Source organism: Rana temporaria, chromosome 2, assembly GCF_905171775.1.
Source record: "Rana temporaria chromosome 2, aRanTem1.1, whole genome shotgun sequence".
Lineage (NCBI taxonomy): Eukaryota > Metazoa > Chordata > Amphibia > Anura > Ranidae > Rana > Rana temporaria.
The window spans coordinates 89,033,555-89,057,313 of NC_053490.1; the positions used below are offsets into that span (position 1 = coordinate 89,033,555).

General features: G+C 48.6%; 1 protein-coding gene across 1 annotated transcript in view; it reads left to right on the top strand.

The window, feature by feature from the left end:
* The first annotated feature begins 1,655 nt into the window (after window positions 1-1,655).
* Window positions 1,656-23,759, top strand: part of MTMR6 (myotubularin related protein 6) — a 96,936-nt gene continuing 74,832 nt past the window's right edge. Inside the window, exon 1 of the mRNA XM_040340504.1 lies at window positions 1,656-1,772. Within this exon, the coding sequence (XP_040196438.1) occupies window positions 1,749-1,772 (24 nt within the window). The 5' untranslated portion in view covers window positions 1,656-1,748. The remainder of the gene's footprint in view (window positions 1,773-23,759) is intronic.

Consider the following 23,759-nt stretch of genomic DNA (forward strand, 5'->3'; position numbering starts at 1 on the left):
CACGAGAGAAAACCATGTAATGCAGAGTGAAGACTTAGGCCCCATACTCACGACCAAACATGTCTGCTGAAACTGGCCCGGAGCGGAGCGGATAGGGGGGGAAGAGGGGAGAGACTACGGCCGACTTTTTTTTTTTTTTTTTATTTAATTTTGTTGTGGGAAGGGGGGGGAGGGTAGGGAGGGTGATTAATAATCTCGGAGGCACAGGACACCTCTCTGAGGATGATATAAGAAGACCGTGGTTATATACAAGAGAGGAGACCGGGGCTGTAGAAGGGGGATCAGAAGGGGTACAGGAGGTCGCAATATAAAGCATAAGAAATGTTAAGATAAGGAGTGCAATGTATGTTGTAAAGATGAAGCTGTACCTAATCTGACTTGTATGTAGAAAATAGATATAAAATAAAGAATTATAAAAAAAAAAAAATTGTCCGAAGTGTCCGCCATAATGTCGCAGTCACGAAAAAAATCGCTGATCGCCACCATTAGTAGTAAAAAAAAAAAAATTTATAAAAATGCAATAAAACTATCCCCTATTTTGTAAACGCTATAAATTTTGCGCAAACCAATCGATAAACGCTTATTGCGATTTTTTTTACCAAAAATAGGTAGAAGAATACGTATCGGCCTAAACTGAGGAAAAAAAAATTTATATATGTTTTTGGGGGATATTTATTATAGCAAAAAGTAAAAAATATTGCATTTTTTTCAAAATTGTCGCTCTATTTTTGTTTATAGCGCAAAAAATAAAAACCGCAGAGGTGATCAAATACCACCAAAAGAAAGCTCTATTTGTGGGGAAAAAAGGATGCCAATTTTGTTTGGGAGCCACGTCGCACGACCGCGCAATTGTCTGTTAAAGCGACACAGTCCTGAACTGTAAAAACACCTTGGGTCTTTAGGCAGCATATTGGTCCGGTTCTTAAGTGGTTAAAGGGGACGTACCTGTACGCCAATATGCGCAGCCGTGCCATTCTGCGGACGTACATCGGTGTGCGGCGGTCGGCAAGTGGTTAAATGAGGTGCATGATAACATCTGCATGATAACATACATCTCCATCCCTAAATCCGAAATAAGAAAGGGGTTTTTGGGACTTTGAGTGAGGCACAAGACACGTGGTAGGAGAAATATAAAATAGTTTCATTGGCATATAAACAAAGCGTTGAACATGAGTATTTATATATATATACACAAAAGACAATGGCATACAAAAAAGGAGAACTCATGTATGTACATGCACGCATCGGAAATCGCATAGTATCCCATGGAAGTAACTAGTATAAAAAGCCAGTGCTTATTGAGTAATGGATGCAAATGGGTTATAGGATGCAAATAAATCAGTTGAGGTCATGATGACATAGAGAAGCTGAAATAGTTTACAGCCAATCAGAGAATAGGGTTGTAATGTATAAGATTTATTAGCGGTAAAACATTAATATTCTTATTCTTCTGGACGATGTGAAGAGGGTGAGCACACAGCGGGTGCCATTAGAGGTCGGAGCTAAATATTTATCATGATTTTGGGGAGATCACTCCGCACATCCCACCTTCTATATAGGAAGAGAAATGATGTGCAGTTCTCCAGGTGACCTCGGGGTGGCGCCTGACACAGTGTCGACGGCTGCGGCGGCGCAGTCCGGGCATGTAGTGTGCTGTCATAGAGCAGGAAGTGTCTCCCAGATACAGCGGCAGGAAGATAGGAGGAGCCTCTCCCTACCCCGCCCATCATCTCCACAACACAGCACGGATGGAGCACATCAGGACCACCAAGGTACTGTACACCGCACCCCCCACCCTTATGCACTGTACCGGGCCGCCATGTATTGTGTATTTATGGCGTCTATGGGGTGTTACAGGAAGACACTATGTGCTGGCAGCATTCTCACACAGAGCCCCATACAAAGACATGAGGTCATCTCATCACTGCACAGAGCCCTCCCCCACTCTGCCAGCATGTTGTCACCTTTCCTTCCAGCATGTTGTCACCGTTCCTTCCAGCACGTTGTTGCCCTCCCTTCTCCCTTCCAGCATGTTGTCACCCTCTCTTCTCCCTTCCAGCATGTTGTCACCCTCCCTTCTCCCTTCCAGCATGTTGTCACCCTCTCTTCTCCCTTCCAGCATGTTGTCACCCTCCCTTCTCCCTTCCAGCATGTTGTCACCCTCCCTTCTCCCTTCCAGCATGTTGTCACCCTCTCTTCTCCCTTCCAGCATGTTGTCACCCTCTCTTCTCCCTTCCAGCATGTTGTCACCCTCCCTTCTCCCTTCCAGCATGTTGTCACCCTCTCTTCTCCCTTCCAGCATGTTGTCACCCTCCCTTCTCCCTTCCAGCATGTTGTCACCCTCCCTTCTCCCTTCCAGCATGTTGTTACCCTCCCTTCCAGCATGTTATCTCCCTCCCTTCTCCCTTCCAGCATGTTGTTACCCTCCCTTCCAGCATGTTATCTCCCTCCCTTCTCCCTTCCAGAATGTTGTCACCCTCCCTTCTCCCTTCCAGCATGTTGTCACCCTCCCTTCTCCCTTCCAGCATGTTGTTACCCTCCCTTCCAGCATGTTATCTCCCTCCCTTCTCCCTTCCAGCATGTTATCACCCTCCCTTCCAGCATGTTGTTACCCTCCCTTCCAGCATGTTGTCACCCTCCCTTCTCCCTTCCAGAATGTTGTCACCCTCCCTTCTTCCTTCCAGCATGTTGTTACCCTCCCTTCCAGCATGTTGTCACCCTCCCTTCTCCCTTCCAGCATGTTGTCACCCTCCCTTCTCCCTTCCAGCATGTTATCACCCTCCCTTCTCCCTTCCAGCATGTTGTTACCCTCCCTTCCAGCATGTTGTTACCCTCCCTTCCAGCATGTTGTCACCCTCCCTTCTCCCTTCCAGCATGTTGTCACCCTCCCTTCTCCCTTCCAGCATGTTGTCACCCTCCCTTCTCCCTTCCATCATTTTGTTACCCTCCCTTCCAGCATGTCACCCTCCCTTCCAGCACGTTGTTACCCTCCCTTCTCCCTTCCAGCATGTTGTCACCCTCCCTTCCAGCATGTTGTCACCCTCCCTTCCAGCATGTTGTCACCCTCCCTTCCAGCATGTTGTCACCCTCCCTTCTCCCTTCCAGCATGTTGTCACCCTCCCTTCCAGCATGTTGTCACCCTCCCTTCTCCCTTCCAGCATGTTGTCACCCTCCCTTCTCCCTTCCAGCATGTTGTCGCCCTCCCTTCTCGCATGTTGTCGCCCTCCCTTCTCCCTTCCAGCATGTTGTCGCCCTCCCTTCTAGCATGTTGTCACCCTCCCTTCTCCCTTCCAGCATGTTGTCACCCTCCCTTCTCCCTTCCAGCATGTTGTCGCCCTCCCTTCTCCCTTCCAGCATGTTGTCGCCCTCCCTTCTCCCTTCCAGCATGTTGTCACCCTCCCTTCTCCCTTCCAGCATGTTGTCGCCCTCCCTTCTCCCTTCCAGCATGTTGTCGCCCTCCCTTTCAGCCTTCCAGCACGTTGTCATCCTCACTTCTCCCTTCCAGCATGTCACCCTCCCTTCCAGCATGTTGTTACCCTCCCTTCCAGCCTTCCAGTATGTTATCACCCTCCCTTCCAGCATGTTGGCAGATGACAAGCTCCTCTCACTGAGCGGGGAGGGGCTTTTTGGGGGCGCCGCTGATGAAAACGGACAGCATGTCCATTTTCATCAGATCTCATCCGATCCGATCCACCATGGATGGATGGGGACGTATCCTCATACGTCTGTTTTTAGCGTATCGGATGTCAGCGGACATGTCTCCGCTGACATCCAACGCTCCATAGAGATGCATGGAGTGGCTGTTCAGGTCCGCCGTCCGATCGTGTGAAAGGGGCCTAAAGGCTCAATTATTTATTTTAAATAACAAACATGTTATACTTACCTGCTCTGTGAAAGGGTTTTGCATAGAGTGGCCCCGATCCTCCACTTCTGGGGTGCCCCGGCTGCGCTCCTGGCTCCTCCCCTCGAGTGCCCCCACGGAACGCTGCATTCCATGGGGGCACCCAAGCTGGCACGCTCACGAGTCCCGCTGCTATGTCTATTGACACAGACAGCAGGACTCAGCCCCACCCCCCGCGTCACTGGATTTGATTGACAGTAGCGGGTGTAATCCAATTGCTCCCACTGCTATTAATCTATCCAATGAGGATGGAGACAGCGCTTGGACCTTCTGGCTCGTACACATCGCTGGAACGGCCGGGCTCTGGGGCAGCTGCAGCACACAGGTTTATCATAGAATGCATTAAGGTGAAAAACCTGGAGACTTGACAATCCCTTTTAGAAGCAATTTTCACTTTTTTTGCAAGAGATAACTTGTCTGAAGGTTTAATACTACTTTGAAAATTTTCCAATGTTGCACATAATAAATACACTGCACTCAGTAAAGTAATCTTCGTCTATTATATTGGCGTCAATAAAGAACAGAGCTGCTGTGTTCCTTGCTCGGTGAGCTAATACGTAGCTCTGTTTAGCAGCAGCATTAGTGGGATGTTTGTATCCAGCAGTCTCTGGTCTGTTATGATGCAGGAAAATTTGTCATTTGCATCTTTTTTTTATAGCAAGCAGAAATGTATAAGTAGGATCATAAATTTCTTTTTCAAGTGTTTCTTTATTAGCCTTTTTCAACATTACAATTCATAAATACCTAAAACACACCTACATAAAACACAAAAAACACAACAAAAATGGTCTCAATATACCCCAAACATTAAAGTATACATGCAATGTTGGTAGAGCTCTTCCTATAAAAACGACTCTTCTTATTTAAAATCTTGGGGCGAGGGGAGGAGTTACATCATGGCGCCGTAGGTCAGCTGGCGGCTGCTAGCTCTGTGCATCCCTCCAGGTGACTGGGGATCAGGAGAGATGATTGCCCAGAAGTAAGCCTATAGCCCTGGTTAACTAAGGGTATGCTTTACCTGGGTCTTTCCGTGAGACAGTGACTGGACTGCGGGTCTCGGCTGTGGGCTGCGAGTGTGCTCCGTAAGGCGGCAGGTGAGAAAGGAGAAGCCGCTATGGGAGAGAAGGCAGAGGCGGAGGCTGATTACCGCCATGACACCAGGGGATGCCGCACGTGATACCGCGATACCGCAATACCGCCTGGGAGACTGCAGCAGACGCACGGGTGTACGGGACATCTAAGGAATGGAGGCATTTATACGGCGGCTAGCTGATCGGAGATGGCACTCAGGGAAGGATCCCTCGTAAGTAGGGTGACCACGTGTCCCGGATTGCCTGGGACAGTCCCGCATTTTGCAGGTCTGTCCCGGGCACATTCATTCCAGGACAATACAGTGTCCCGGAATGAAACTGACACAGCCATCCCCCGGGCCAATCTGATGCCCCCAAAAAAGGACGCCACATCACAGCTTTACTCACTGACAGCACTTGTCCTGGCCGGGAATGCCTGGAGGAACACAATCCCGCCCCCTGCTTGTGATTGGAGAAATCATACATCCCGCCTCTTGTGTCCAATCACTGTGCTGTGATTCGTTACAGCACAAGCTGATTTTTGGGAAGGGAGAGTGTCTCTGAATGGTAGTTTGGAAATGTGGTCACCCTACTCGTAAGGAGGAGAGATTCGGGGGTGATCCGGACTGTATCGGGGTAAGATAATTGTAAATCCTGCCTATCCATCCCCCCAGCCTTCTCAAAACCTCAAACTGAGTGATGAGATGTGAATACATACAGCGTATGTCATCTGTTTATTGAAACATAAATAACAAGAAAAGGAGACAAATATTATATTTAAAAATATGAACGGTACTCTAGAGACTCTAAAAGGGGATTGGCCTTATAGGTTATAATACCTGTTTAAAAAATATCTGTACCTTCGGGTTGAAAGACATTTGATCTTACTCCTTGACTTACCTTTGGGCTCCCCTATCAGTATCTTTTGCAAAGTACGTGCAAATTCGGAGTAAGAATAAGGCTGGGGTGCTAGGGTTGCTATTGAAGAAATCAACATCAAGAGAGAGCCAGTGGCTCCTGTCACCCATAAAATATCTGGGCACCGTTACCTGGGGCACAGTATTCAGCTGAGGTGAACGCTAACATCTACGGGGCCCTAATTTTTGGACTGGTTTTCTTTGTCTGCCCCTGAAGGAGACATATGGGATAAGGAAAAAAAAAGGCCGGAGGATATAAGTAAGAACATAATAAGCGGATAGCTAACTAAAGAGTCAAGGCTATATGATATTTGCCATCTTGGTATTTTGGACTTGAAACGCTCAGTGCACTGGCTTGCCTTTTGGTGTCTCTGTCTCTCTGGGATCCAGAGTCTGGGAAATCAGGGGGTATAGTCCTGAACATAGGAGGGGGGGGCGCTTATGGTAAAAAATAGCTCCAGGTTGAATATCTTTAACCACTTCAGCCCCGAACCATATTGCTGGTCAAAGACCAGGCACTGCGTCGCTTTAACTGACAATTGCGCGGTCGTGCGACGTGGCTCCCAAACAAAATTGGCGTAATTTTCTCTAGTCGTCTTCCAGGACAGCCTCTTGAGACCTTGGGCTCCTCCCTCCGGGACAGGAAACACGTACACCCTTTTCTTTAAAGGGCAGTCCTCTAGGTCTCCTCCTCAGTTATTTGTGTTTCCTGCCAGAAGGGAAGGAGCACGTTAAGGGACTAGAAAATGCTGGACTTCCCTCTCTGCCTTGGCACCCCTCTGTTCCTGGTCGGAAGAGGAGGTCACCAAGTTCCTGCTGCTGTCCTTTACGCTCGGGGAGAGCGGGGACCCTTGGGGCTTAAAATCCTCCCCCCTATCCCCAGTACCTGACCTCGGTAGCGTGGATTTTCCACAGCAGGGGACTCAGCATGGCGGCGGCGAGTGACGCTGGCTTAGCCATGCCGCTCGGCACTTACTTCCTCTTCCGGAGCGGCGCTGAGGGGCGGGGCGGATTCGTTCCTCGGGCGGAAGTGCGTCAGAGGAACGAGTCATCAAGGGGCGCCGACGGATGTGGTCCCGTCCGTCAACAGGCGCAGCAGAGGAACGAAGGCTCCGGAGCGGCGTGTTACACGGCAGCAGCGCTGTTTACAACACGGGGACTGATGGAGGAAGCGAGGGCTACAGACTCCGGGTCCACCGGCTCCGGCATCTCCCAGGTAAGGGGGCGAGGCCGTTCTGCCTTACTCTGGGGGATTAGGTCTGGAAGCAGACCACTATCACTTCTCCCTCCCTGGGTGGGGAACTTTGGTGGAGGGACTCCCCCGCACTTGTTTTCTGACTATCTCACAGTGGTGTGTGGTCATAGGGGCTGTTTTTGACGAATGTGCTTGGCTATGTGTTTGCTTGCAGGTCAAAGCTCAGGACAAGACAGCAGTCCAGGCCCCAAAAAGAAAGTGCGCTGTGTGTGGGGAGAAGTTAGGCTCTAGCTGGAAAAAGCCTCTATGTGCTGAGTGCATCGCCAGTTTAGTTAAAGACGACTCCACTGCTGAATGTCATAAAGTTTTGACATCTGTCAGGGACGAATTGGCATCCACCTTCAGCTCCTTTAGGGGGATGATGGATAGGGTGCAAATGCCATCCCCAATTTATAAAGCCTCTAGTGCACCATCCTTGGTAGCCACTCCCGGAGTGTTTGAGCAGGAGGAAGAGGAGGCTGGTGGGTCCACACGGTCCCAAGCCTCTTCCCAGATGGACTCAGCATCGGGCTCAGAGGTAGAGGAAGATTCCTCCAGGGGGACAAGATATAAGTTATCTCTAGAGGACGTAGGAGAATTGCTTAATGCTATCTACGAAACCTTAGAGATCCGAGAGGAACCGGTCCAGTTATCAAAGCACGACCAGTTATACCAAGGGTGCGGTGCTCAAAAGACCAAGGTCTTCCCTGTCCACAAGTCGCTAATAGAGGCTATCTTGCAGGAGTGGGAGCAGCCAGAAAAAAGGCCCTTTTTTGCGGGGAATTTAAAAAGGAGATTCCCTTTTGAGGATAATGCATCACAGCCCTGGAACAAAAACCCCAAGCTTGATGCACCCCTAGCCAAGGTCTCTAAAAGAACCGACCTGGCCTTTGACGATCTTGGATGTCTTAAGGATCCCATGGACAAGAGGGGTGAAATACTACTCAAAAGAGCATGGGATGCCTCCACCATTGCACTAAAACCTGCTCTGGCGGCTACGTGCGTGGCTAGGAATCTAGAATGTTGGCTCAATCAGCTTCAAGCCCACATTACAGCGGGTACTTCTAGGCAACAGATTTTAAAATCTTTCCCGTTGCTTATGAAAGCTGTAGGCTTTCTAGCTGATGCTTCTTCTGAATCAGTGAAGCTGGCAGCTAGATCAGCTGCCCTGGTTAATGCGGCCAGAAGGTCAGTCTGGTTAAAGACGTGGACCGGAGATGCAGCGTCAAAACTAAAACTCTGCGGCTTGCCTTTTTCGGGGGACCATTTGTTTGGTCCGGGCCTCCAAGAGGCTTTGGAAAGGACGCAGGATAAAAAGAAAGCTTTTCCCGAGAGAAAGAAAAAAGATGGGAATAGAAAGTTTTTTTCGAGGGTTCAAGCAGAACCAAAAAGACGATAACCGTCCTAAAAAACACTGGGCTAACCAGAAAGGACGAGGTCGAGGGGGAATCTTGTTCAACCCTCCTCAGGCTACCCCCAAGACCCAGTGACATTCAGGTCCCCGTGGGAGGAAGACTGGGGGAGTTCCTCCTGCAATGGACAAAGTCTACAGTCAGTCCGTTTTGTGTTGGATATAATAAAAAACGGTTACAGACTAGAATTCCTGTCCCCTCCCCCTCCATTACTTCTAATCACCCAACTACCAAAAGATCGGGAGAAAGCGGAAGCCTTAAGCCTCCTCATAGGAGACTTATTAGACCAGAGAGTCTTGGTGGAGGTTCCCCTAGCGGAAAAGGGTCTAGGAGTGTATTCACACGTGTTCGTGGTGAAAAAACCCTCAGGAAAATACAGACTGATATTGAATTTGCGCCCCCTGAACAAGTTTGTCAGGTACAAGCGCTTCAGAATGGAGTCGATTTTTTCAGTGACCAATCTTATCTTTCCAAATTGCTTTATGGCCCAGCGGTGCCCTGGGCCCGGTTCCACCTACGCCCCCTACAGGGGCTTATGCTCAAACATTGGAATGGCAGGAAGGAGGGGTTGGACCTTCCAATGCCTATCCCAGACAGAATCAAAAGAGATCTGTGGTGGTGGCGGTCCAAAAAGAACCTAGAGGGAGGGCTCTCATGGCAACCCCCAACTGCTCTGGTGCTGACCACCGACGCCAGCGGAAAGGGTTGGGGAGCCCACTTAGAGGAGACTTGGACCCAGGGACAATGGTCCTCTTCAGAAGTCCTAAAGTCATCAAACCAAAAGGAGCTGTTGGCCGTCCTAAGAGCCATACAGACTTTCGGGAGTCGCCTAGTAGGACAACACCTACAAGTAAGAACAGACAATGCGTCTACGGTAGCCTACCTAAACAAACAAGGGGGCACAAGAAGTCCAGCCCTTCAGGCCACGGCGACACAAATTCTAAGCTGGGCAGAGAAGAATTTGATATACCTTTCGGCAGTCCACTTGAAGGGATCTCTAAATACCCTGGCCGACTTTCTCAGCAGACAGTCGATAAATCAGGACGAGTGGTGTCTGAACCAGGTTGTGTTCGAGCAAATAGTGTCTCTCTGGGGATTACCAGAAGTGGACCTATTCGCAGCAGAAGGGAACAAGAAAGTTCCAGTGTTCTTCTCTATCCACCATCAGGACAGGTCGAAGGGCATAGATGCCTTCGCTCATCCCTGGCATTTCAACCTAGCATATGCCTTTCCCCCAGTGAGATTAATTCCCAGGGTAATTCAAAAGTTTATCAGGGAATGCACGGACCTGATTCTGGTCACGCCATTTTGGCCGAAGCGGCCTTGGTTCACCAGCCTAAAGAGACTGGCTCTATATCCACCTTGGTCACTTCCGGAAAGAGAGGACCTAATGTCCATAGGTCCGGTTCTTCACCCTCGGATAAAGAGTATGAAATTAACTGTTTGGTTTCTGAGGAACAACTCTTAAAAGCCCGTGGCTTTTCAGATAGGGTAGTGAAAACCCTACTGGAATGTCGCAAGCCAGTGACAAGGGCTATCTACTCCAAGATCTGGAAAAAGTTCAATTCCTGGAGGTTGGAGCAAGGGTCTTTCCAAACTAATATTCCAGCAGTGCTGGATTTTCTGCAAGCTGGGGTAGAACTGGGCTTATCCATAAGCACCCTCAAGGTACAGGCTGCGGCCTTAAGCATTTTTTTGGAGACTCCCCTTCAGCAAGATCGCTTTGTTAGAAACGTTTTCAAAAGCCTGGCAAGATCCAAGCCCGTTAGGGTTAAAGCATGCCCTACGTGGGATCTCTCGCTGGTACTAAAAGCTCTCACCAACAAACCTTTTGAGCCGCTGGAGGAATCTTCTCTGAAGCATGTGACATTAAAGACAGCATTCCTAGTCGCCATAACCTCGGCTAGGAGAGTTAGTGATCTTCAGGCCCTCTCTATTAGAGAGCCCTTCCTGAAGGTTTTGGATGATAGGGTCATTCTTAGGACGGACCCAAATTATTTGCCAAAAGTGGCATCGACCTTCCACAGAACTCAGGATATTATCCTACCAACTCTGCATTCCTCGTCAGAGAATGATGAGGGGGAATTGTTGTCCCTACTGGACGTTAAAAGAAATATTTTATTTTATTTAGAGGCCACTAAGCAGTTTAGACTTAGTGATTCCCTTTTTGTTAATTTTTCTGGTACCCGTAAAGGTTACGGGACGTCTAAATCCTCTATAGCCAGATGGCTGAGGATGGAAATTACTGAGGCTTATCAGATAGGGGGTAAAGAACCACCGATGGTCAAAGCCCACTCTACCCGGGCAGTTGCAGTTTCTTGGGCAGAGAGAGCCGGAGCTTCCCCGGAAGAGATCTGTAAGGCGGCAGCCTGGACATCTTATTCAACCTTTGCAAGACATTATCGGTTGGACCTTATGTCAGATAAAGATCAGGCCTTCGGACGAAGGGTCCTACAGACAGTGGTCCCACCCTAAAAAAGAGTAAGTTTCTTGCTTATCATCTCAAGAGGCTGTCCTGGAAGACGACTAGAGAAAAACCGGAGTTAGGCTTACCGGTAACTCTGTTTCTAGGAGTCTTCCAGGACAGCCGGAGTTTTTCCCACCCGGTGTCAATTTAGGAACTGGTAGTGTGGTAATGATCTAACGATGTGTAGATTGTGTCTTTCAGAGTCTTCTGTTATTTCTCAGGCAAACTGAGGAGGAGACCTGGAGGACTGCCCTTTAAAGAAAAGGGTGTACGTGTTTCCTGTCCCGGAGGGAGGAGCCCAAGGTCTCAAGAGGCTGTCCTGGAAGACTCCTAGAAACAGAGTTACCGGTAAGCCTAACTCCGTTTTTTTTTCCCCCACAAATAGAGCTTTCTTTTGGTGGTATTTGATCACCTCTGTGGTTTTTAGTTTTTGCACTATAAACAAAAATAGAGCGACAATTTTGATTTTTTTTTATATTTTTTACTTTTTGCTGTAATAAATATCCCCCAAAAATATATAAAAATTTTTTTTTTTTTCCTCAGTTTATGCCGATACGTATTCTTCTACATATTTTTCGTAAAAAAAGATTGCAATAAGCGTTTATTGATTGTTTTTGCGCAAATTTTATAGTGTTTACAAAATAGGGGATAGTTTTATGGCATTATTATTAATATTTTTTTTTTTACTAGTAATGGCGGCGATCAGCGTTTTTTATCGGTACTGCGTCATTATGGCGGACACTTTTTGACACATTTTTGGGACCATTGCCATTTTTATAGCGATCAGTGCTATAAAAATGCATTGATTACTATAAAAATTCCACTGGATGGGAAGGGGTTAACACTAGGGGGTGAGGAAGGGGTTAAGTATGTTACCTGGGTGTGTTCTAACTGAAGGGGGGGTGGACTGACTTGGGGAAATGACTGATCGCTGTTCATACATTGTATGAACAGACGGTCAGGCATTTCTCCCCCTGACAGGACCAGGAGCGCGCCCCTATTGGCTGCTCGGCGAGATGACGTAATATTACGTGATCTCGCCAAGCAGAGCCGACCTTTTTTTACGGCGGCTGGTCGGCAAGCGGTTAAGGTTCTAGAAGATTGTTACCTGAAAACTATAAGAACTATATTACCTGCTGGATCTAAGGACCTGTGCTATTTTACATAACCTAAGGGAAAATGGTAAAAAAGGCCCCTAAAGTGACTCAGGGTGAGGGCACAAGTCGAAATACAATAAAGCCTTATCTGGTAGTCGAAGGCCCAGATCAAAGGGGTGAGAGTCCTAGTAAGAAAGTGGAACCTGGGGGGGCGTGGCCGCGATGTGAACGGGAGCAGACGTGTGTTAGCTGGGCTCCGCTCTTACCCTCATCCTGATTGACTTCCAGCGCAGATTCCTGCTTCCACTACCCGCTTGACAGGCACCCTGGGGCGAAAGAAGGCACCAGCTACCCCGAGAGCCCCTCCGCTGTCGCCGGGTAAGCTCCGTTCGTCTTCAACGCCTGGAGCGCGGGCGGCAGCGGCCATCTTACCCACGAGGCTTTCAGCCACAGAGATGTCTGTCGACTTCCCAGCCTTGCCTAATCCGTCGGCATCGCAAGCCGCCTCTCATGCTGAACTCCTGGCAGCCATCAAGGAGGGCCGGGATTCGGTGATGGTGAAGATCGATCACCTAGTGGCAGATGTGAGCCTCATTAGGCATGACATGGACAAATTTAGGGCCCGGTTCGCCGAGGCGGAGGGCCGCATTTCGCAGCTTGAGGATTCTACCAGGGCAGACTCCAGAGATCTTCATGCCCTGCAGATACAAGTAAGAGCCCTTCAGGAAAAGTCCATAGACACCGAGAATAGGCTCCGGAGAAACAATATCAGGATCCTGGGCCTCCCGGAGCGGGCGGAGGGCCCCAAGCCTGCTGAGTTCACTGAAACCTTCCTCATCTCCCTCTTGGGCCTACCAGCTATGCCACCTACGTTTGTGGTTGAACGGGCACACAGAGTTCCTCCCAAGCCTCCGGTCCCCGGGGCCCCTCCGCGGCCTTTCCTGCTCCGCCTACTCAATTACCGTGACAGAGATCGAATCCTGGCGGCTGCCAGGGAGAAGAGGGATTTGATGTTTGAAGGAGCCAGGATCATGCTTTTCCCGGACTACTCACCTGAGGTGCAATGCCAACGCCGCTCTTTCACTGAGGTGAGAAGGACCCTGCGTGACCAAGGCCTCAAGTTCAGCCTGCTGTACCCCAGCAAGTTACGGGTGATAGACGGGGATCGCACACGCTTCTTTACGGATCCGGAGGCGGCTATGTCCTGGCTGGAGACCCGCTGATGAAACATACCTCGTGGCAAGTATCGATACCAGTTTTCTGATTATCCCTGGGTTACCCCTTTCTCTACCTCCCGCCTTGATGGTATCCTTGGTGGTGGGCTACAGCGTTGGAGTTTCAGATGGAGATCAGCTCTCCCCCCCCCCTTTTTTTTGTTCCTGTTTTGCTTTCATTTTGTCAGTGCTGGCTGTTTTTACATTTGTCCATCTTTTTTTTTATTTCTACTATACCATATGTCATTCGCTGCAAGATGGCTGATGCAGTCCCTGATCCCAATTCCAGCTGCTACAGGGGGGCGAATGTGCATCTGCCCTTCCAGAGGCATTCTCTCTACATAGTGAACTGAGATACGATTCCCCCCATCGCTCCATCCCTTTATCATTTCATTTATTTACTTTCTCCCCCCCCGTTTTGATGGACTGTCCTCCTTCCGCTACCTCCCGGAACGGGGGTCTCTTCCCCCCACACTTCGGCCCCCCGGGCCCTGCTCAGGCCTGGAATCTGCCCATTCTGTTGCTTTAGAGTTGGTTACCCAGCGCATAGAAACGACGGCGCAACACCTAGACTCCACGGAACTGTGACGAGCAGGCGCCGCTCCCCCCCCCCCCCCAGTGCTCGTTTTGTCCCCTTTTTATTTTTGTTCTATTTTTTTACTTATTGTTTTTTGGACCTACTATTGCGCCCTGTCCCATTTGGGCTCTCTGGGCATGAACATTGACCGCAGACCCTCGCTGTTAGAGGATAGCCCTGCGGATACTGTGTAGGGTCCCCAGTTTAGGGGCCCATTTACACCCTTAACGGTTGACTGTTTTTTGGGGAAAAACTATTCCCATCCCTCGGGCAGTTGCTAGAGGTATGGGATATAGTCGGATAGGCACCCAGTGCCTGGGAAATTTGTTATTTTCTATGTTTACTGTATGTGTTATGCTCAATGTCTTTTACTCTATGAGGATGATGGAATGTGCAAAACTGGCTTATGTGTCAAGCAGTGTACTCGGTGTCTTGCTGCTCCTGAGGTGTCCCGAGCTGCTCTCATATGGGTATCCTGTCTTCCCTTCACCCCCCATGCCTAATGGCTGATCGCCCGACTGACTCATTCTCTATCCTTTCCTGGAATGTCAGGGGACTTAATTCCAAGTTTAAGCGGGCCACCCTCTTCCAATATTTGAAATCACGTCCTGTACAGCTCATCCTACTCCAGGAAACTCACCTCATGGGCAGCAAGATCCTGACCTTAAAAAAGCCTTGGGTTCAGCGAGCGATACATGCCACGTATTCTACGTATGCCAGGGGGGTGACTATCCTGGTTCATAAGAATTTTCCCTGTGTCATTGAAGTCCGTACGGATCCCCTGGGCAAATATGTGATACTTGTTTTTACGTTGTGGTCACAGAGGTACATTGTTGTTAATGTGTATATCCCCCCTCCCTTCTCCTCAGCCCTACTATATGAAGTACTAGACAAAATTACGCCCTTCTGCCCTGGGAGGGTTATGGTGATGGGGGATTTCAATGCCATCTTGTCCCATGAGTTAGACAGACCTACCCCACCGAAGTCAAGATGTTCAGACTTACTGGCCTGGGCTCAGGCGGTGGGCCTGGAGGAGGTCTGGAGGTGGAAGCACCCAGATATGCGCGCATATTCCTGTTACTCAGCATCCTACAAGACCGCATCCAGGATAGATCTGGCCTTCTCCAACCCTGCACTGTTAGCAGATGTGTTGGAGACGGACTATCTTCCTAGCGGTCTGTCGGACCATAGCCCGCTGTTGGTGGTGCTCCGCTCTCCGGCCTCGCGATGTGCCGCACTATGGAGGCTGGGCGCGCAGTGGATCACTCACCCTGAAGTGACCACTATTGTACCCCCCCTACTGACAGAATTTTGGGAGAAAAATGCCGGTACGGCCTCCCCGGACGTAGTGTGGGACACCTTTAAGGCATATACAAGGGGGCAATACATTTCCTCTATAGCTAGTGTCAAGAAGCAACAGGCAGCGCAGCTGGGAGACTTAGAGAAACTGGTTACAGACCGAACTGCCACCTACAACTCTGACCCCTCGTCGGATCATTTTGATCAGATGATGGCGGCCCAACGTGACTTACACCTGCATACAGCTGAGGCGACGCGTCTGGAACTACATAAGGGCAGACAGAGGGCTTTTGAACAGGGGGACCGGAATGGCCGGTTTCTGGCCATGATGGCCCAACACGACCAGCCTCTCACGACCATATCTATCCTTCAGACTCCGGGAGGGGGAACTGTGTCCTCCCCTCGAGACATACTGCAGACTTTCAATGACTTCTACAGGACCCTCTACTCTTCTGGGTTGCCCGCTGGCTTCCGACCTGAGACACTGGGTGACCTGCTTGACCCCCTGGTGCTGGGCTGGCTCTCCGATCAGGAGAGGGAGGCCCTAGTGCAACCATTCACAGCTCTTGAGGTTCAGAGTGCCATCCAGTCCTTCCCACCGGGCAAAGCGCCCGGACCAGATGGTCTCCCTCTAGACTTTTATAAAGCGCATGCGGGCCTCCTGGCCCCTTTATTGGCACAGCTCTACACTACATGCCTAGCTGAGGGCAGCCTCCCCGCTTCTATGTATCATGCTCACTTGACACTGATCTACAAACCTCCAAAAGACCCTACTTCCTGTGCATCTTACCGCCCCATTGCCCTACTGAACACTGACTTTAAAGTGCTTACTAAGTTACTAGCCCTTAGACTATACCCCATGCTGCCCACGGTGATAGACTCTGACCAGACGGGGTTCATGCCCAAAAGGTCTACGGACGTTAATCTTAGGAGGCTTTTTACAAACATTCACACCCAGCACCTTAACACCGGAACGAGGACTGTGGCCTCATTGGACGTGGAAAAGGCCTTCGACACGGTCGAGTGGCCCTTCCTATGGGAGACCCTGCGTCGGATGGGATTCCCCTTGCTTTTTATAACTTGGCTGCAGGTAATTTACAGGGCCCCCACTTCGTCGGTGCGTTTGGGCGGTGGAGTTTCTGTTCCCTTCCAGCTTTCTCGTGGTACTAGGCAAGGCTGCCCCCTTTCCCCGGCCCTATTTGCCCTTGCCATCGAACCTGTGGCAGAGGCTCTTCGCACATCCCTCCATATTAAGGGGCTCAGGGTAGGTATGTTAGAGGAGAGGGTGGCCCTATACGCCGACGATATGTTGCTTTTCCTAAATGACGCAGGCCCCTCTCTGCAAGGCGCTTTGTCTGTTCTGGACACCTTTGCCCCGGTCACCGGGCTCAAAGTGAACTGGTCCAAATCTCTCCTGTTCCCGATAGACCAGGCGGCCAGATCCACATCCCCCCCTGATAACCCCCTTTGCTGGGTGGACACGTTCAAATACTTGGGGGTACATATTTCAACCTCGGCTTCTGACTTTGTCCCCCTTAATCTTACTCCGGTTCTGGTGGACGCCCAATCCAAGTTTAAAGCCTGGGGCAACCTCCCTCTATCGGTCTGGGGGAGGGTGAACCTGCTTAAAATGAAAATAGTTCCCAAACTTCTTTATCTTTTTCGTCATTCGCCGCAGTGGGTGCCTAGGGCCTTTTTTGCCAAACTGAACCAACTCTTTTCTTCCTTTATCTGGGGGTCCTCCCCGCCGAGGTACAAACTATCCACCTTAATGAGGCCGAGAACGCAGGGTGGGATGGCATTTCCTGATTGCTACAAGTACTACCTCGCCGCCCAACTGGTAACGGCGGCCTGGTGGCTGCGGCCGGATGGCACCAACACTTCCACTGCTCTCGAGGCGTCGGTGGTTGGCTCGCTGGAGGCCCTCCAGCTCTTGCTGTTTCGGGGCCCCCGTGCGCCATACTCTCTCACTCCCTCCATGCTTACCACCCTGAGGGCATGGCGGACCGGCCTAGCCATCGAAAAATGCAAGCCCACTGAAATTTCACCTAACGCCCCAATCTGGAAAAACCCCTCCCTGAATCACCTCTATAGGTTGTTGGATCCCCTCGCGTGGTCGAAGCACGGCGTAAAACTGATCTCCCACATTGTGTCGCAGAACACGTTGAAGTCCTTTGCCGAGCTCTCATCTGAGTTCAACCTGCCCACTCACTACTATTTCAGGTACCTCCAACTTTCACATGCTTTTTCGGCGCAGTTCCCTTCGTCCTCCTGTATCGTGGCCCAGTCGGAGCTGGAGAGGACACTCAGATTTAATTGTTGCGTAAAGCCCACATCACACCTATACTCCTACCTACTCTTTGTGTCCCTCCCTCCCCTGGACGGGCTGCGAGCCGGGTGGCAGAGGGACATCCCCACGCTAGATACGGACGACTGGGATGACATATGGGACCTTCCCTTCACTACGTTGGTGTCTGTTCGTGATAGATTGGTCCAATACAAAATAGTGCATAGAGCATACTTCACCCCCTACAGGTTACACAAGATGAACCCTTCACACTCACAGAAGTGCTGGCGCTGCGACGCCTCCCCGGGCGACTTCCCCCATATTTTCTGGCGGTGCCCAGAGGTGATGCACTATTGGGAGGCTGTGCTGGAACTGACCAACAGGATTGCTGGCACATCACTTCCTTTCACTATGGAGGTATGCCTCCTGGGCATAATTGAGAATGTTGTCCGATCCTCAGCTAGACGTACCCTGGTGAGCCTGTTGCTTTTTTATGCCCGCAAGAACATAGCTATGCATTGGAAGAAGCCCTCGCCCCCGTCCCTTGCGCAGTGGCGGCGCCTGGTGAATGCCAGCTTACCCTTATACAAAGACACGTATGCCAATCGCGGTTGCCCGCTGAAATTTGATAAGGTATGGCGGGTCTGGGTGGAAGAATCCGAGACTGCGGGTTGAGGGTTCGAGATGTGACACCTCCTTTTTCCCATTCTCCCCCCCTGTATCTATATGCCGTTCACTGCAGGTTTCAGCCTATTTAACATGTTTGCACGGTAGATGATATTATCCCTCTGTTGTACCAACTACCTCTCCTTAAGAGTCGTATGATGTTGAGCTGTCTGTGTCTAGTCTTGTCTAAAATGTGATGTTTAATGTGTATAAAAATCTCCAATAAAAATATTTTTCAAAAAAAAAAAAGAAAGTGGAACCTGAGATAATGACACCTGCAAAAAATAAGGGGCATGTACATATGGATCAGCTGGATAGGGGGTCCCCAGGAATAGGTAAAAATAAAAGTAAAGTACTAAGAAAATAACAGAAATAAAAGGTCTGAGTAAGGATCAGAAGACACCTGAGAAACAACAATAAAATGAAATACCCCTTGAAGGCTTACAGGCCCCTCCAACAAAGCAAGATATGACGTATATGACAGATATGATATCCCGTCTAAAGCGAACAATTAAGAGTGAAATGGGGGCAACAGGAAGAGATATACAGAGTGTACTACAAAGAGTGGAAGGAATAGAATAACATAAAAGTGTGATATCAGAATTAAGAGAAAGAGCCGATATGGATTGGGTAGAGATAAGAAATGCTCGGTATAAACTTGAGGATCAAGAGAACCATAGCAGAAGGAAAAACCTCCGTGTGAGAGGGCTCCCTGAAGAGGTTAAAGACGCAGATCTAGGAGATGCGATACGTGAAACATTCAATATGGCCTTAAAACGTGAAATTACAGCGCCGATGCATTTTGAAAGGGTACATAGAGTACAAAGGTCATATAATGCCCATAGGGATATACCAAGAGACACTATAGTAAGATTTCATAAATATTGAAAAAAAAGGACAAGTCTCTCAAAGTACAAGGATCATAAATTCTAATAAAGCACATTTAAAGTGTGCGAGACGCTAAAGCCCAAGTAACTTAAGCAGAACTCCTAGCAAAATAAACAAGTAAAAAAATAAAATAACCAGTGTTTTCTGCAATATTCCCTTTTCAGTTCAGAGATTTCCCCCAAATACTTTGTCCCACTGCTAGATGCCCTTAGTCTGATGGCCAGCATCATTCAACCCACCATGGACCTGCGTCAGCATTCACTGGACAGTGAAAGGAGAAGCAGCACAGTGATGAGCTCATCTCTCTGTCACTTTGATATCGGCTCAACTGATTGAAATATCATCAGGCAGAGATTTGTACAGGGGGTGGGGGTCTGGACCTAGAAAACCATTGCATTTTACTGCAAGGTTTCTTTAACATGTAGAATATTTAGGGATACTGCCACATGTTAACCACTTCAGCCCGGACCATTTGGCTGCCAAATGACCGAGCCACTCTTTGCGATTCGGCACTGCGTCGCTTTAACTGACAATTGCGCAGTCATGCGACATGGCTACCAAATTTACGTCCTTTTTTTTCCCCACAAATAGAGCTTTCTTTTAGTGGTATTTGATCACGTCTGCTGTTTTTATTTTTTGCTCTTTAAAATAGAGTGACAATTATGAAGAAAAAGCTATATTTTGTACTTTTTTTGCTATAATTAATAAATATAATTAAAAAAAAAAAAAAAGCGATTTTTTTTTTTTCTCCTCATTTTAGGCCGATACGTATTCTTCTACATATTTTTGGTCAAAAAATTGCAATAAGCGTATATATTGATTGGTTTGCACAAAAGTTACATCGTCTACAAAATATGAATAGTTTATGGCATTTTTTTTATAGTTTTTCTTTCTTACTTGTTATGGCCGCGATCTGCGATTTTTATCGTGACTGCGACATTATGGTGGACACATTGGAGACTTTTGGCGCTATTTTGGGACCATTCACATTTATACAGCGATCAGTGCTATAAAAATGACGGTGTAAATGTGACTGGCAGTGAAGGGGTTAACCAGTACGGGGGTGTTGAAAGGGTTAAGTGTGTTCTAGGGAGTGATTCTAACTGCTAGGGGGCGTGGCTTACTGTGACACGTCACTGATCACTGCTCCCGATGAGAGGGAGCAGACGATCAGTGCTGTGTCACTAGGCAGAATAGGGAGAAGTCTTGTTTTCGAAGACATCCCCCCCTCCCCCGTTCTGCCGTGCTGTGACCCGATCGAGGGATACCGGCAGACATTCAGTCCGCAGTTTCTGCGGGCACGGTCACTGAGACCACAGAGGGCGTGTGCACGCTCGCTAGGGGGCAGGTTTAAAGCAATGTATATATCGTTGCTTTGCCTGCCCTGCCATTCTGCCAACCTATATCTACGTGAGGCAGTCAGCAAGTGGTTAAAGTTCACCTTTTGAAAAAAAGATAATAAAAGAACCTTTTTTTTTTTTTTTTGCTGCATTTATTTAATTTATTTTTTTCCAAGGAGCCTGTGGAGCTTTGCAGAGTTCACCTTTGGAATGGGTTACACGTATCAGCATCTACATCTTCTCCACCCATACCTTATGTCTACTGCCGCTGTCACAATTTAAAAACAGCGCTGCCGTGCTGGTACTTGTATAGCGTCGTCAATTTACACAGCGCTTTACATATACATTGTACATTTACATCAGTCCCTGCTGATGCTGGGTGCCTGGACCGGCACCCAGCTCAGCCTCTCAGCAAGCCACAAAGAGCTTGAGTCAGTGGCTCCCGCTTTCTCAACAGTCTAAGTGCTCCAGTGAGTGTGTAAGGGCAGAGCAGAGAGCTGGTGACTAATAGTCACCGGCTCTCTGCTCTCGGAGCTCTGAGAACTGAGCGATCGGCAGTATAGACATGATTGGTATTTTTTTGTTCCTTTACAATCGTTTTAAGTAGGGTTGTCCTGATACCGATACTAGTATCGGTATCGGGACCGATACAGAGCATTTGCGCGAGTACTTGTACTCGCACAAATGCTCCCGATGATTCCCCGATACATTTTTTTTTTTTTATGTAGAGTGGTCGGAGAGGATTCAGTGTCTAGGGAAGGCGGGGGGAGTGCAGGCGGAGTTTGGCTGTAGAGGAGGCAGGCAGCACACGCGGGGGGGTGGGGTGTCGGGCCGGTGCTCCCCTTCCGCGACTGAAGAGGACATCGTGGAGACAGCGGACGGCATGGCGGTGACAGGGAGGCAGTGACATACAGGCTGAAGCCTGGCTTTGCGGGGGGGGGGCACCACAGCACTTGTAGTATACACAGAGGAGGGGGAGGTGGCTGCGGTCTGCTCGGCTGTGAGACAGTCGCAGCCGAGATTTGTCAGAGCTGCGCCTGGGTCCCGGGTGTGACGATGGACCCCCCCCCGCAAAGCCAGGCTTCAGCCTGTGTGTCACTGCCTCCCTGTCACCGCCATGCCGCCCGCTGGTCATCTGAGCAGCCGAGGTCCACAGCATTATGGGTCTGAAGTGGGGGGGGGTCTGTATTGTAGGGGGAGGGGGGCCTGTATTGTAGGGGGAGGGGGGTCTGCACTGTAGGGGGAGGGGTCTGTGTAACATGTCAGAGGCTGAATGGCCCTACACTCATCTTGGTACACCCTGCACTCCGCTGCAGTAAGCAGCAGCAGACATCTTGTTACACCCAGCCTGAGCTATATGGGCTGCATGTAACAAGATGTCTGCTGCTGCTTGCTGCAGCGGAGTGCAGGGTGTACCAAGATGGGCGTTGCAGCATTTTTTTATTTTTTTTTATAAATTCAGTGTAATTTTTCGCAGCATTTTAGTGCCAGCCACCTGTCAGTGCAATCAGTGCCCACAAGTGCCACCTATCAGTGCAATCAGTGCCCACAAGTGCCACCTATCAGTGCCAGCCACCTATTAGTGCCAGTCACCAGTCAGTGCCCATAAGTGCCGCCTATCAGTGCCAGCCACCTGTCAGTGCCAACTATCAGTCCCCATCTGTCAAACTGCCATATGACATTGAAAAAAAAGTATCGGTATCGGCGAGTACTTGGAAAAAAGTATCGGTACTTGTACTCGGTCTTAAAAAAGTGCTATCGGGACAACCCTAGTTTTAAGCTTTGACAAACCAAACCTGAAAGTTCATTGATTTGTATGCAGACCTGCACCAGATTTTCTACTCTCCAGTTTTAGTAAATTAACCCCTTTGTTTTTCTCTCTCATTATAAAGTAACATGAACAGGTGCTAAAAAGGATTAATCCTGTTTGGAAGGCTCTGATTATATGTAGGCAGAAAGCATCATGATCTTAGAATGCACAGCTGAGATTGATGTAGATGATGCACAGGATCGTCGTTCCCTGGTTTGCGCGGTTGGCACAGTGCGTTCTGTGCATGTGGTTTTGTTTACATATTTCTAACAATGAGCACAGCTGTTATTGGTCGGTACATCTGCTTGAAGCCCTGGCTTGATTGCTTCCTTTGTTGCAATCTCTGAAGAAATTCTTTGTTGACAGGAAGTAAATTACCCCAGAATAATTGTCACCAAGGGAAAAAAAGTCTTCTAGTAGAGTGCTGTGGATAATCCTGCAACATTCTGAACCAATACAACTATGAATGGGGAACACAGTGTTTTATTTTACTTTTTTATTATTATTATTATTATTTAGGGCTGTGCAAATAAACTTTTAATTAATCGATTAATCTTTAATTTTTTTGATCGATCAAAATCTTTTTGATCGATTAAAATTCTTTTGATTGGTACTCACCTCTCCGCCGGCTTCTGGGCCTTCAGGGAGTTCCGTCGGAGATCCAGTAACATCACGGACACTGGCGCGGCTTGCCGTGTCCATCTGAAGGGCTCCTTTGCTGTGCCTTCATATCTGTATGCCGGCGGGATCTTACTATCTGCCACACGCAAGGGCTGTTACACTTCCCTCTATCACTTCCCTCTATCAACCTGGGATTCTACAACCATCCTCTGGGAGTTGAGATAGTTCCCTTCATGGGACATCTACATGCCGACGGACTGATGTTAACCACTTCCAGACCTTAGGTGTTTTTCAGATTCGGTGTTTGCAAGACTAAAACATTTTTTTCTGCTAGAAAATTACTTAAAACCCCCAAACATTATATATTTTTTTTTCTAACACCCTAGAGAATAAAATAGTGGTCATTCCAATACTTTTTGTCACACCGTATTTGCGCAGCGGTCTTACAAGCGCACTTTTTTTGGAAAAAATTCACTTTTTTGAATTAAAAAATAAGACAACAATAAATTTGGCCCAATTGTTTTATATATTTTGAAAGATAATGTTACGCCGAGTAAAATGATGCCCAACATGTCACGCTTAAAAATTGCGCCCGCTCGTGGCATGGCGTCAAACTTTTACCCTTAAAAATCTTGATAGGCGACGTTTAAAAAATTCTACAGGTTGCATTTTTTGAGTTACAGAGTAGGCCTAAGGCTAAAATTATTGCTCTCGCTCTAACGATCGCGGCGATACCTCACTTGTGTGGTTTGAATACCGTTTTCATATGTCGGCGCTACTCGCGTATGCCTTCGCTTCTACGCGCGAGCTCGTCGGGACGGGGCGCTTTAAGAAATTTTTTTTTTGCTTTTCGCATTTATTTTTATTTATTTTAGAATTTTTAACACTGAAAAAAAAAAAAAAAAAAAAAATCACTTTTATTCCTATTACAAGGAATGTAAACATCCCTTGTAATAGAA